Source organism: Arachis hypogaea, chromosome 9 (assembly GCF_003086295.3).
Source record: "Arachis hypogaea cultivar Tifrunner chromosome 9, arahy.Tifrunner.gnm2.J5K5, whole genome shotgun sequence".
NCBI lineage: Eukaryota > Viridiplantae > Streptophyta > Magnoliopsida > Fabales > Fabaceae > Arachis > Arachis hypogaea.
The window spans coordinates 6,390,946-6,406,340 of record NC_092044.1 but is presented as its reverse complement, the minus strand read 5'-3'; the positions used below and the strand labels follow the sequence as shown (position 1 = coordinate 6,406,340).

The following is a 15,395-nucleotide window of genomic DNA, read 5'->3' as shown; positions in this document are numbered from 1 at the left end:
GTAACGCATTCATTCATTCACTTATTCTCTCTCATTTTATTTTTTGGTATTTCTAAATTTATTGTTACCTGAATCTATTAATTATAATAGATTGGCATACTTAACTTAATTAGCATTTATAATTAATAGTTAGTTACTAATTAGTATATTCAATTAATCTAAGATATTTATCATGTAAATTGGTATATAAAATAAGATTTGCTAATTGATTTTGTTAATTCGTCATTTTATTCATATTATTTTTTCTCTCTACCAAACAGATTTTAGAACCTTTTCTCTCTACTCCCTATTCCATTCTTTTTTAGCAATCAAACTTCACAACCCTTTTCCAGCTTTCGTTTTTACATGATATTATCTGACCTCAGACATTTTTCATATTCTAATCTTCTTCATCTACGTCCAGATCCAACATCTTTTTCAAACTCACACAGTAGAGACTAATGAGAGCTGTTCATCGAATTTCTAGAGAGTTTCGGTAACAATGTTTCGATCAGCGAGTTAGAGAATCGTGTCTTAAAATTGCTTTCTTCTTCTTTCTTTTCTTCTGATGAAAGTTGTGATTTTTTCATCGACACTCCCTTTTTTTCTTGTGACTGAATCTCAACCACGATCAGTAAGTTTTAGAGAAGAAGATCTGGTTTAAGCTTTTTTGGTAACTTCATTAATCATAGCCTGCTTTGCACCGAATCTCTTCAATGGATCCTACTCACAATAACGTCAGCTCCACTGCAGCTTCTAATGTCGATATCAACACGCTTCTTCTTCAACTCACTCAACTCCAGAACCGCACAAATTCAAAAATGGTGCATCCTCCTATTGATCAAAACAGTCCATACTTTTTGCATCTAGCTGAAAGTCCTGGTAATCCCTTAATTTCTCTTCGCCTTAATTCTCAAAATTACATTAATTGGTCCCGCTCGATTTCGTTAGTACTTGAGTCCAAGAACAAAATTCCCTTCATTGATAGCTCTCTCCTTCGACCGGAGGTTACCGATCCAATGTATGCGGCTTGGGGCCATTGTCTTCTCTTGGCTACATTTATCTCTCTCACACAATATTCTTCAAAGTGTCATATGGAGAAATGTAGCTTCAGATCTGTTGAATGATTTAAAGAAACGCTATTACCAGAGAGATTTGTACCATGTCTTAGAGTTGTATGAAAAGTTGTATAGTGCAAAACAAAGTGATCTTTCAATCATTTCTTATTTTACCAAGATGCAAGGGATTTGGGAAGAAATTGATAACTTCAGGTCGATTCCTATGTGTATTACCTGTACTAGCAAGTGTATCTATGGTTTGGAAGCAATATGATTATACCGCAATGAAGACTACAACAGTCAACCCAATATAATCACAATATCAACCAAATCACTACATCAATTGAGCCAAAAGACTTACAGATCACCAAAGGTACCCTTTTAGCTGCATCTTTATCTGCCAATAAAAAATTTCTTAGATTAGATACCTAGGTAGTGGACACAGGTGCTACTGATCACGTTTGTTTTTCTCTAAATATTTTCAGTCTTTCAAAAATATTGAACCCGGCCTGTTACTGTGCATATGCCTGATGGCTCCATTGCCACTACTACCATTGCTGGCACAATAATTTTTAATACAAATTTTTACTTAGAAAATGTTCTCTGCATTTCTATCTTTAAATTCAATTTGGTGTCAGTTTCACGAGTTATAAAGACATTAAATTATTTTTTTTGTTTTCACATACATGGTGTCAGATTTGGGATCACCATCTATTGAAGATTATTAACAAAGCTAAAAGCAATACTGGTTTATACGTACTGGATCATTCAAATGATCATACTGTAGCTCATTGTATTGTACAACATTCATCACAAACACTACATTACACATCTGAGAACGCTGTCTCGTCCACACAACAGTCACAATTGTGGCACAGCAGACTAGAGCACTTGAATAATTCAGTTTTGCAAACAATGCAAAAAGATTTTTTCTTTCATTAAATGTAACAATAATGTTGTAGCTTGTGAACCTTGTCATTTTGCAAAATAGAAGAAAATTCCTTTTCTTAGTAGTAGTTCAGCAGCTGACTCGACTTTCGATTTAATACATGTTGATATTTGGAGCCCTCTATTAATTGTATCTACATCTGGTTTTAAGTACTTTCTTACTATCATCAATGACAATAGCCATTTTACTTGGATTAAGTTCATGAAAAATAAATATGAGGTTTCATTAATTCTACACAACTTCATCAAAATGGTTGAAACCTAATTTTCAAAAACCATCAAGTATGTCGGATCAGATAATGGTCAGGAATTCAACTTGCATAATTTCTTTACTTCTAAAGGAATTTTATAGCAAAAATCATGTGTGAAAATTCCTCAGCAAAATAGGATAGCTGAGAGAAAGCACTAACGTAACACATTCTCTTACAGTGACTAGGATTCTATTTTTTCAATCAAATGTTCCAAATTTTTTTTGGGATTTAGCAGTGGCACGCGTTATGCATCTCATCAACAGAATCCTTAGTCTCATTTTACAAAATCTACCCCCTTTCAAAAATTACATGGCAAATTACCTGATCTAAACCACATCAAGATTTTTGGTTGTCTTGCCTTTGCATCCATTTTAACTTAAAATAGGAAGAAGTTAGACGCACGAGCTCAAAAATGTTATTTTCTAGGATATAAAGAAGGGATTAAATGATTTTTTTCTTTATGATCTAAAAACAAGACAAGCTTTTCTTTCTAGAAATGTCATATTTTATGAGTTTGAGTTTTCATTCAAAACCAATACTGCCTCTTCAGATGTCAACCCTGCTGCTGTCACAACCACATCACATGTCCCATAGACAGACCCTTTTGCATATCATGATCATCTTTCGTTTTACTAACATGTGAATTCAACTCCAACTTTGCATCAGCATCAACCGATTTCTGTCACTGATTCTATTCTTCATAACACTGCAAGCTCAATTCCTAATGCACAAGCATCATCCTTGTCTCAAGTACATACTCACATAGACACTCATGCATCACCTCACCCTGCACCTCTTAGGAAGTCTTGTAGGACTAGGCGAGCACCAGCATATCTAAATGATTTTTATTGTGCAAATAATATCACTGCTCAACAAGTTTTGCCAATTTTAAAATGCAAATATCCCATTTCAATTCAGTGTCTTACTCTTCTCTGTGCACTAACCAATTGAATGTTTCTCTTGATGTTTCCACACACGATGAGCCAAAAACTTATGAAGAAGCCATCCAAAAAGACTGTTGAAAAGATGCCATTAACGATGAACTTTTGGCACTTGAGCAAACTAAAACTTGGACTCTCACCCCTTTACCACCAGGAAAGAAAACTATTGGCTATCGTTGGGTGTTCAAAGTCAAGTTTTAATCCCAATGGATCAGTGGAGAGACACAAAGCACGCCTAGTTGCAAAGGGCTATACACAATGATATGGTTTAGACTACATGGACACATTCAGTCTAGTTGATAAGATCACTATTGTGCGATTGGTTGTTGCTCTCACTATAAACAAGGGTTGGCACTGCCACCAATTGAACGTAAACACCGCATTCCTTCATGGTGAGTTAAAGGAAACAGTGTATATGAAGACTCCCCCAGGATTACTGCTCTCCTCTCTCAATTTTGTTTGCAAACTTGACAAGACCTTTTATGGAGTTAAGCAAGCTAGTAGACAGTGAAATCATAAGTTTTGCTTTGTTCTCTATGCTCACGGCTACCAACACTCGAAGAATGATTATTCTTTGTTCACAAAACATAAAATCCGAGACTTCCTTCACCATGACCCTTACTTATGTTGACGACCACGCCGATTGGCAAGCTAACAAAATCAGTTAGCAAATTCTACTTTATATATATACCAACTTATATATATAATAAATATCTTAGGTTCATGGAATACACTAACTAGTAACTAACTATTAATCACTACAAATGCTAACTAAGCTAAGTATGTCATTCTGCTATAGCTAATATATTTGGGTAACACTTATCAATGTTTTGATTACGGTAGCTTGATATTTTGTGTTTGTATATTGGGGATCACAATTAATAGTTTTTGATATGAAAAAGTATGAGGAGCCAATGTAATTAGTGTACAATGTGTACAATAGAAATATTTTTGAAATTAACATTAAATGATAATTAAATTAATTAATTACAAAATTATTTTTAATTTTAAATACAAAACAAATAAAGATTCCAAAGAGTTACGAATACCTCCAACCGTTTCCCTCTCCCTCTCTCTCTCTCTCTCTCCATCCTCTCTCATCGGTGCCACTGAAACCGACGGAATCGTCGTCGTGAGAAGCGCCTTGCTGAAGACCAAGTTATACCCTAACCCCAGCGAGGAGCTTCCGAACCATTCAACCCGTGAAAAGAAATGTTATTTGCATGTTATCTGAACATCAAACATGGTAAGAGAGATCCACAAAAGTGTTGACTTAACGCCCTTTCTCTATAAATATCCATCATCACTTAGAATTTTGCATTTCTCCCTTCATGATATCAACATTTTTAGATTCACATAGCATTTCTTGCCTCCCAAATCAGCTAAACTTACCCACTAAAATTCCAAATCAGGTATTGATTGATGAAGCCCCTAAAACCAGTTGAAACTTTCAGGGGAAGAATGTATATAAATTTGATTAATATTAATTGCCATGGGGAAGTCTAGCAACTTTTTTAAATTCCATTTTTATTTTCACCCTTCAATCCTTCCTTAGTTTGATCCAAAGAGAAGAAAGAGAAAAATTTGCATTGGAGCACATGCTGCTAATGGCTCCAAGGTTGAAGAAAATAACGGCCCTCTCTACTTGGATGGCGTTGCTCTGTGAGGAGACCCTATTCTTGTGCTCAAGGTTGAAGGCATCGTACCACAGCCGGACGCATGATGACAGCGACAGCAGCATCACCGGAGAAGCGTATGGATCATCGGAAGATCGATGCTAGATGCACAGACCGATGCTAGAAGACAGTATACAGCGGAAGTTTTATATATGCATGTAGACGTTTATTTTTCATATAAATGAGATGTTTATTTTTAATATAAATGAGATATTTTAATATATTTAATGGTCAATTTATGATGGTCGTTTTAGTAGGTATGCAGACGGTTATTTTAATTTTTATGTAGATGATTATTTTGACTGGATTGAGTTTAGTTATATATAATTAAAATATGTTGGATGTTCAATTCATTAGGTATGCGGACGATTATTTTTATTCTTAGGTGGATGGTTATTTTTACTAAGGGTGAGTGGCGTGTGGGAAGCCAAGCAGCAAAGGTGAAGTGGGATGATTATTGATGAAGGTGGGGGTAGCCGCCGGTCGAAAAAGAAGAGAGTATTGGAGTAAAATATTTTGGTAAATTAGAATTTTGGATGATTATTTTTTTAAATAATTAATTGGATTTTTTAAAAATTTGAAATTTAAAATTTGATGTGAAATAATTGAATTAGAGTTTTTAAATTTAGGATAATCTGTGGAGGGATTTATATTATTTATCTCTATTAGGTTAAATAACTAATCCATTGTACACATTATTAAGATTTTTCATTTTCTCCCTAACAGGATTGTTTTGATATTACTGATCCTTAATCGTCATCTATATCATATCTCTAGATATACCAATTCGATTTATGTGATTTTTTAGCCTAATTTCACTACTAGAAAACTAGTTATTACAAACGGATATTTTCGAGGGATTTTTTCCACGGAAATATAGACGGAATTTCAAAGGGACTTTTTGTCGTAAAACAAAAAAATGAATTAGCATAAATTACAGATGGAAAAGAGAATCCGTCGATAATTTTGTCAGAAAAATTCATTTTTCCGTGAAAAATTGTTACAGGCGGAAAATCTGTCTGTAATTAAATGAACAAAAATGCTATATTTTATTAAATTATTACAGACAAAAAATTCGTCTGTAATTTAAAATTTTCCGTCGAAAATATTGAATTAAACCTAAATGAAACACGAGCTACTTCCAAATGAAACACGAGCTTCTTCTTCTCTCCGTAGCACGAGCTACTTCTTCTCTCCGTGGCTGCTACTTCTGCTTCTTCCGCCGCTGCCGCTGCCACCGTTGCGTCGCACAATCTCTCTCTGTCATCCCTTGCGTCACGAGATCCCTCCGCCGCCGCTCTCGTCGCATCTACTCCCATCATCGCAGAGCTCTCTCTGCCGCCGGTCTCATTGCATCTGCTCCCTCTGACTCTTCTTCCATCTAATCTCAACCCGCTCTCTCAGTTCTTCTCGTAACCATCTCAAATTTCAGGTATATATATCTTAATTTTGTGATTTTGTTCTTCGTGATAAATCTTAGGGCTCAATTTTTCTGTGTCAGTTTTAGGTTTATCATACTCTGCTTTTGTGCTTTGTTTAAATCTGCAGGTTTACTCTGATTTTGATGAATTATTTTTTGCAATCGAAGCTTTTTTGAGCTAAAATTCATGGTAGGCCATTTCTTTCTATAGTTTTTAACTTTCATAGTTTGATATTGATTTTGATGAATTTTGAAGGTTTTCTCTGAAGAAAAGTGGAAGGGATGGTGATGATGGTACTGAAGAAGTGACTGTTTTAACGTTGGTAGAGAAGTCCACGTTGTCCATGCTTCAAAGGGCTTCATTGGTAGAGAAGTCCAGGCAGAAGCCACCGGAGAAGATGAGGGTTTTATCTGATGTACGTTGTTATTCTAAATTTTAAGTGATGTGGTTACACTACTTTTACCTTGGTTAAGGAAGCTTATTAAATATTGTTTAGTTAGGCACTAAAAACCAGTAACTATGGTTCTGAATCTATGCTTCAAAATTGTGGAATTTCTATAAGCACCGGCTTTACTCAAGTGGATGGTCGTATTTTGCCTTCATCAAGGGTATTTAATATTTCTTTTTGTTATTGTGCTCTTGAAACTTGTTTATTGTGTGTTGCCTTGTTGTTCTATTTGAACTTGGTGACCTGAGATTTTCTTAATTATGACTTGGAAAGTCCCTGAAGAATATAGTACTAAATTTGATGGATCTTCTATTTTGAAGGTATCAAATTCTAATTCTTCCTCATATTAATCATCTAAATGTTAGTATTTATTAACACATAAGTTTTCTTGTTGAACTAGTGGCAGAGATGTAGTTCCAATGCGAACTTCTGGAACAGCGAGTGGGAGAGGGGGGGCACGGTTTGGTTCGAGTTGGTTAGAGCGATGGATGAAAGAAAGAGAAAACAGAGATGAAGATGAGGAGAAGATGAGTGACAAAATTCTAGAAGTAGACACATGGAAACCGCCACTAAGCAGGGCACCCCAACTACATGTCCAACACGCACTCTTCTAGAGCTAAGGTTAGATCACAGAGTGCACCAAGATAGAGACTTGATTATGATAGATACGGATACGCTTGTTCCAATAATACTCTTTTTCATTGTCATTCACATTTGAGGAGTAAGGTGTCAAGTAGTCATTTCAATAGAATTGGGGTTACCAATTTAAGGTGACATTGCTTGCATGTATGTCTTTGAATATATCTTTATGCACACTAAATAATAATATTCATTATCAATGTTTTTGTAATTTCTCATCAAGCTAATATAGTAATCGACTAAGCTGTGTTGTCTACAACTATTCATCTTAGCAAAAAGGTACGTTACTAACTACTAAAAAAAGCTACAACTAATAAGTGTTTATCATAAAATGCAAAATTTTAATTTTGATTCCGGGGTTGCCGTAAATTCAATAATCACTTTTAATTGATTTTGAGTTTTTTGTGATCAGCCTTAAGTGATAAGCTTTACATTATTAAAGGTGGTTGTGGTGCTGGAAGGTATTTTTTAGTTAATTATGAGCCAGCAGTTTTTTATCCATTTTTGTCCTTTGGTTAGTACTGCTTTTTATCTGCTTGAGATAAGTAATGCAATGATAAATGTGATTCAAGTTGACAATGAAATTGAGTGGACATAGTAAATTTTATTTCAAATGAATGTCTAATGATATAATTTTGGTGTATTTTGTTCTCTAGTGGTATAAAGATGGTTAATCAATTGCTTGCTGGAGTTCACATAGCATCAGCTGCTGAGGCAATGGCATTTGGAGCAAGACTGGGTCTGAATACAAGACTGTTGTTTGATTTTATTACAATTAGTGGGGTTACATCCTGGTATGTGTCCTCGATGAAGTGATTATTCTCTGTTGTTCCTTCTTTGACTGTAAGAAAAATTTAAAGAACTTGCTTGCTTTATAGTCACATTCATAATCAATCATGTGTGGTTATGGTTGTGTTGCTACTCTTGGTACTCTTCTCATGGCTGTTTCAAAAGAATTTGTCATAGAGTGCTTTCTATTATCATATCTTAATTTTTAAAACAATTTTTCTCTCTACTATTACAGGATGCTTAAAAATCATGTCCACACATGCTAGATAATAATTACACACCATATTCAGCACTTGATATCTTTGTGAAGGACATGGTCAGCATCAATAAATATTTTTTTCATTGTTTGGCAGGAATATTAGTGTAACACTTTTTTCAAATAAGTTGTCATAATATTGTGCTATTGATATATATTCTCATATTCAGGGAATCGTTACTCGTTAATCAGCATCTTTGAAAGTTCCACTTCAACTATCAACTATTGCTCATCAACTGTATCTGTCAGGTGCTCTAATGCAATATATATGGGTTTATGTTTCCTTCACTTCAACTTGATCATCAGTATTCCATTTTATTCAACATAAATAAGAAATAGGAAATTGCAATGAAGTCTTGTTTATGAATTATATCATATAAAATTAAAGGAAGAAAATGGGGAGGAAATTGAGCTTGTCCATTTGACAGGCCAGTGCACCGATAACAGAGATATGCAGAAATCTAGACACTGCAGCAAAAACAGTTGACAATATTGATTATACAATTGTTTTGAGGGGAAACTCAACTTTGCGTGGCCATTTTCCTTAGGCAAGAATGATATTCTTTAGCTTAACAACATGTTCCAGTCAATGATGATACTTATGATTCAATATGCAAAATGACACTCGGTTATTGTGCACAGGAACCAGATGTTGCTGTTTTGGTGTTAGGTGAAATGGATGCATAGATAATTTGTCCGTTTTTCCTTCAAGGAGGCCGCTACACTATCAATGACATACACTATGTTGCTGATTTTGATACGTATGTCTTGCCATTCTTCATTAACTTGGTTGAAAGGAATTAGGAATGGACATTAGAAACCTTGCTTACTTCACTTTTTGTCTGCAGGCTTGTTCTTGCAGGGGACACAGAGTTTGCTAAAAATGCTGTCTTTGGCTACAAATCTTCAAATCTACGTGATGTAAAAGCCTCTTTGTTCCTTTTTTTAATGGATTGTGCTGACTTTTATTTTGATATTGGCATAGAATAAATTTTTTAAAAGATTTTTATCCAATTAGTGGATAGAAGAGAAGACTGGTGGTCGAATACCTGCATCCATTGTTGCATCTGTTTCCATTGAACTTTTGAGAAAAGGAGGACCAGATGCAGTTTGCCAGCATCTATGCAGTCTGAAAAAGGTATACATAAATTGATAATGCACTTTAGTTTCTACATTCTTAAGTTATAAGAAGAAAACCAGTGACTTGACTTTGTCTTGTTAAAATATTATGAATTAGTGTGTGTCTATTACCAGTCCCCTTACTGTGTTTCCATTGTAAAAGTAGGGTTCAACATGTGTAGTTAATACAACTAGTGAAAGAGACATGGCTGTATTTGCACTTGGAATGATCAAGGTAGAATCTCATTCATGTTAATTGTATTTATTTGGCCCTTTTGCATGATTGTTTACAGATGTTAATGCTGCTTTTGTTGTTTTGTCCTGTTAACAGGTAGAATTGATGGGAAAACACTTCTTATGTCGTACTGGTGCTAGTTTTGTTTCTTCCTATGGACCAACTAGAAGCCGCACTTGACATGCTCACAAGATGGATGCAAGGAAAATTAAATTAAGTGAAGCCCTCGTCAGAAAATCAATTCAAATCAAAATAAATTTATAAATGATTATCTCTTGTATGTTAGAAATATATACTAATGATATTGGACTATTTAGAGGAGATTACTAAATGTCTTTGTTCTTGATACATTGTCAAAACCAAACATCATGTTTGATTCTATTGCTAGTACCAAATATTAGTTATTTTGAAATACTATGAATGTTTGGATACAAGTTAGATGAAAATTAGATGAAAATTTGTATTCATTAAATTTATATTTATTTTGTATGAAATTAGGTTTATTTTGTAATAAAAAACATCTAAAAAAATTCTATTTTACCTTACTGACGGATTTACAGACCTATTTTCTGTCTGTAATCAGAGTGTAATATGATTTTTCAAGGTTCAAATTACAGACGAAAAATCCGTTTGTACTTACTGACAGAAAATCCGTCAGAAAGTTCGTCGTCTTAGAGAACTAGATGGAGAATTTACAGAAAAAAATCCGTCAGTAACTGGTAAAAATTCGTCAGTAATTTTCCAACGGAAAAAATTCGTCGGTAAATAATTTTCGACGAAACTTTTATAGAGGGACAAAATCCGTCGGTAATTTCGTCGGTAACCGAAAATCTGTCTGTAATAAAAACTAAATCTGTCTATAAATCTGTTTGTATTAATTCATTTTCTAGTTGTGTTTATGTTTAAGAACATAGCATTTTTCTCGTTGAAAAAGATTGATGGTTTAAAATTGAGAAACTAATTTAATTAATATAAAAAATTTTTCTAATTAAATTCACATAAAAAACTGATAAATCAATTTAATTATTATCTCTTTTAAATTCGTACTTATAAATTTATTAATCGTAATGTTGAGTTGTCGTGGAAAAATGAAAGAAATCATGTTGATGAGAAGAAGACACTAAAGGAGGCAAAATATGAAAAGCATCCGATCCCTACCATGAAGTTATGCAATTAATAAGAGAGGCCAGGGGACAAAAAAACATAAAGAAGCCGAAACATAAATAGAAGAATATTGACATTGAATTGAAATCTGATGTGCTTCAGGTGGCTGTAATTCGTTTCGCTCCCAGCAAAAAGCTTTAACACCCATATCTATGTTAGTTACTTAGTTACCTAGTCAACGTAATTACGTAACCATTTAACTAGAATACACTATTTGCCGTTATATTTTCAGTAATATTAGATAGACAAAAAATAAGAGCCAAAATTTATTTTATTTATTTTATTAAATTTATTTTATTTAATATTTATTTTATTTTATTTAATAAATATTAAATAAAATAAATTTTATTTGATTTCAGCTAAATTTTTTGGTTATTAAACATTTTTGTTATATTTTTATATATATTTGTATTTGTATGTTGGTTTTAAATATAACTCTAGGTGCATTATATTATTTATGTATTTTGATCATAGAGGTAAATGTATAATTATTTTATATTTTAATATATATATAGATAGATAGATAATTGACTAATAATTGATTTCTTGCGAGGTTGGCTTTATTTTGTAATTATTGAGTCTCGTGTAATAAGATTAAATCCTTGTAAAGTAAAGAAATTAATAATATAGTAAAATTAATCACTTTTAAATTAAAATAATAAAATTTATATATAATAAAAAGTATAAATTTAATAATAATTAATATTTTATCTTATCATTTTATTAATCTATTTATTTTATAGTGTTTTTTTACTGAATATAATATGTTAAAAATTAGTAAACAGATGCATTGGGTGAAAGAACCTAACAGCGGAAACGACACAAATGTCCAACACAAGAACAATATGGAAGCACTCACAATACAATATGGCAGCAACTATAACAAGCAAATATAGCAAGTAAAGCAAGAACAAGAACACACCGAGATTTTAACGTGGAAAAATCCCTCAACGTGAGAGGTAAAAACCACGGGTCGTCCAGACCAATAAAATAGTTCCACTATAATCAAATGAGGTACAAGAGAGTCTCAAACAAAGCACAAAAATGTGCAAATAACCAGCCAAAACATCAATGCACCAAAGCTTACAAGTAATAGGCAAGAAGATGAAATATACCCAAAAAACCAGAGCTGATGTCGAAGCCAATTTCTCTTTTTGAAGACCATTAATTAAAATCTCCACCATTCAGAATGAAGAATAAGATGTGAAGAATCTATAGTTTAAATTTCACGTCGATCCAACGGTGAAAGAATGAGAAACTGCTGTTCCAAAATCGCTACTCTTTGTAAAAACGGAAAACCTAATTTCTCTCTTGCGAAACAAATTTCTCCTACTGCAAACCTCCAATCAACATCTCCACCGACCAGAATGAAGAACAAGATGATAGAAACATACAGTTTAAATTTCAAGCCGATCCAACGGTGAACAATTGAGAAACTACCATTTGAAATTTACTGCTTTGGGCAAAAACAGGAATTCTGTTTTTCCCTCTTCTCTCTCACTTGGTGGCTATTCTCTCTCTCTCAAAAAACCTCAAAAAACTGAATTAGGGTTGTGACACTAGGGTGCAAGAATAAACCCCCAAAATGTTGGGCTTGGACCTCACAAAGGAGAGAGAAAAAAACCCAACAATCTCCCCCTTCTCGACTAGGTGGAGGCCCTCGCCATTCCGGCGATCAAACAACATGTTTCAAACTTTTCTCTTGACAATGCTTTTGTCATCATATCAGCACCATTGTCATCAGTGTGAACTTTCTCAAGTTTCAACAACTTGGAATCTAACACATCCCGTATCCAGTGATACCTAACATCGATATGTTTAGATCTTGGATGAAAAGTAGAATTCTTGGCAAGATGAATAGCACTTTGGCTATCACACAACAAGACATAACGGTCTTGCTTAAAACCAAGTGCTGCAAGAAACTTCTTCATCCACAACAACTCTTTACATGCTTCAGTTGCTGCAATAAACTCTGCCTCTGTGGTAGAAAGTGCAACACACTTCTGTAACCTTGACTGCCATGAAATAGCTCCCCCTGCAAACTTGACCAAATAACCTGAAGTAGACTTTCAAGAATCAATATCTCCTGCCATGTCTGCATCAGTAAAGCCAACTAGCAAAGGTTTCTCACCACCAAAACTCAAACTCAAGTTAGTTGTACCTTTGAGATATCTCATAATCTATTTAACAGCATTCCAATGTTCTTTACCTGGATTAGAGAGAAAATGACTCACTGTACCAACCACATGAGCAATGTCTGGTCTAGTACACACCATAGCATACATCAAGCTTCCAACATCTGAAGCATAAGGAATTTCATTCATTGCTTGTTTCTCCTCATCAGTGGTTGGACACTGCTTGGTACTCAACTTAAAATGAGGAGCAAAAGAACTAGCAACACATTTGGCATCATTCATGCCAAACCTTTGAAGCACCTTCTTTATGTACTTCTCCAATGACAAATAAAGCTTCTTGGAATCTCTATAACGAGTAATAGTCATGCCCAAAATCTGTTTGGCAGGACCCAAGTCCTTCATAGCAAAGAACCTGCTCAACTGTTTCTTCAACTCATTAATCCTCAAAGCATTCTTGCCCACAATCAAAATATCATCCACATAAAGCAAAAAAATGATAAAATCATCATCAGAAAATTTTTGCACAAATACACAATGATCTGAAGTTGTCTTACGGTAACCATGCTTCCCCATAACAGATTCAAACTTCTTGTACCACTGTCTTGGAGCTTGCTTCAACCCATAAAGACTCTTCTTAAGCTTGCACACAAAATCTTCTTTTTCTTTAACAACAAAGCCCTCCAGTTGCTCCATATAGATCTCATTATCTAAATCACCATGAAGAAAAGCTGTCTTCACATCCATTTGCTCAATCTCCAAATCAAGAGATGCTGCTAATCCAAGCACAATACGAATGGATGACATCCTCACAACAGGAGAAAAAATCTCCTCATAATCAACACCTTTTCTCTGGCTAAAGCCTCTAACAACCAATCTAGCCTTATACCGAGGCATAGAATTGTGTTCTTCATTCTTGATTCTGAATACCCATTTATTCTTCAAAACTCGCATACCCTTCGGTAGCTTCACCAACTCATAGGTATCATTCTCAAGCAAGGACTTCATTTCTTCTTGCATAGCTTCAAGCCATTGAGCTTTGCTTTCATCTTCAACAGCCTCTCCAAAGCATTCATGTTCTCCCCCATCAGTCAACAAAACAAACTCATGTGGAGAATACCTTGATGAAGGCTTCCTCTCTCTTGTAGACCTTCTGAGAGCATTTGCAGGAATTTCCAAAGTTGGTTCTTCATCTTGATCATCATCACCAACTTCATCAAGTATCGGATCAACTGTTCCATCTTCACCTGCACCTGTATCATGTTCATTATTTTGAGCTTCAACTCTACCATCTTCTACCATAGGCATAGAGGGAGTAATATCCAAGTCAGAAAAATCATCACTAGACTGAACCATTGGCTTCTCCGAATGATCAACATCCTTCAATGTTTGGTCTTTAACAAAGACAACATCTCTACTCCGAATCACCTTCTTGTTAACAGGATCATAAAACCTGTAACCAAACTCATCCATGCCATAGCCAATAAAAATACACTGCCTAGTCTTTACATCAAGTTTAGATCTCTCATCTTTAGGAATATGAACAAAAGCTTTACATCCAAAGACTCTTAAATGATCATAAGAAACATCATTACCTGACCATACCTTCTCTGGCACTTCAAATTGCAAGGGAACACATGGTGTCCGATTCAAGACATGAACAACAGTACTCAAAGCTTCACCCCAAAAGGATTTTGCCAATCCAGATTGTGACAACAAGCACCTAACTCTTTCAACCAGTGTTCTGTTCATCCTTTCAGCCAAGCCATTCAACTGAGGAATCTTTGGAGGAGTCTTCTGATGTCTTATACCATGCTCTTTACAATAAGCATCAAATGGACCTGAGTACTCACCACCATTGTCAGTACGAATGCATTTCAACTTCTTTCCAGTTTCTCTTTCAACAGAAGCTTGAAATTGCTTGAACACATTCAAAACTTGATCTTTGGTCTTCAAAGTGTAAACCCATAATTTTCTAGAATGATCATCAATAAAGGTTACAAAATAGATAGACCCTCCAAGTGTTCTTGTCTTCATCGGCCCACATACATCAGAATGCACCAAGTCAAGTATCTCCGGCTTCCTTGAAGGTGGATGGCTCTTAAAAGAGACCCTGTTTTGTTTTCCAGCAAAACAATGATTGCACTTTTGTAAAGCAACCTTACAACCAGATAAAAGATTCCTCTTGGATAACATATTCATGCCTTTCTCACTCATATGACATAATCTCTTATGCCATAAATCAGTTTCATCAATAAATTCAGCAGCATTAACAACATCTTTCACAATCTTTGCTTGAGTTAAATAAAGAGTAGAGTGTCTTGTACCTCTAGCAACAA

The 15,395-nt window shown here is 34.5% G+C and overlaps 1 protein-coding gene across 45 annotated transcripts; it reads left to right on the top strand.

The window, feature by feature from the left end:
* The first annotated feature begins 5,963 nt into the window (after positions 1 to 5,963).
* On the top strand, positions 5,964 to 10,172 carry LOC112710139 (uncharacterized). Of its 45 annotated transcripts, none has more exons than XM_072202393.1 (14): positions 5,969 to 6,285; positions 6,402 to 6,463; positions 6,530 to 6,689; positions 6,775 to 6,882; positions 6,996 to 7,343; positions 8,018 to 8,155; positions 8,386 to 8,466; positions 8,577 to 8,655; positions 8,835 to 8,954; positions 9,049 to 9,167; positions 9,255 to 9,327; positions 9,425 to 9,544; positions 9,692 to 9,760; positions 9,857 to 10,172. In XM_072202393.1, exons 5-7 carry the CDS (start codon positions 7,279 to 7,281, stop codon positions 8,414 to 8,416), a joined length of 234 nt encoding a protein of 77 aa, XP_072058494.1. In that variant the 5' UTR covers positions 5,969 to 6,285; positions 6,402 to 6,463; positions 6,530 to 6,689; positions 6,775 to 6,882; positions 6,996 to 7,278; the 3' UTR covers positions 8,417 to 8,466; positions 8,577 to 8,655; positions 8,835 to 8,954; positions 9,049 to 9,167; positions 9,255 to 9,327; positions 9,425 to 9,544; positions 9,692 to 9,760; positions 9,857 to 10,172. The 45 variants fall into 45 exon arrangements, 44 of the variants coding, with proteins under 44 accessions (XP_072058498.1, XP_072058494.1, XP_072058496.1 ...); XM_072202402.1 differs by lacking the exon at positions 6,402 to 6,463 and having other exon boundaries at positions 5,991 to 6,285; positions 6,996 to 7,042; positions 7,123 to 7,343; XM_072202401.1 differs by lacking the exon at positions 6,402 to 6,463 and having other exon boundaries at positions 5,991 to 6,285; positions 6,771 to 6,882; positions 6,996 to 7,042; positions 7,123 to 7,343.
* The last annotated feature ends 5,223 nt before the right edge of the window (positions 10,173 to 15,395 follow it).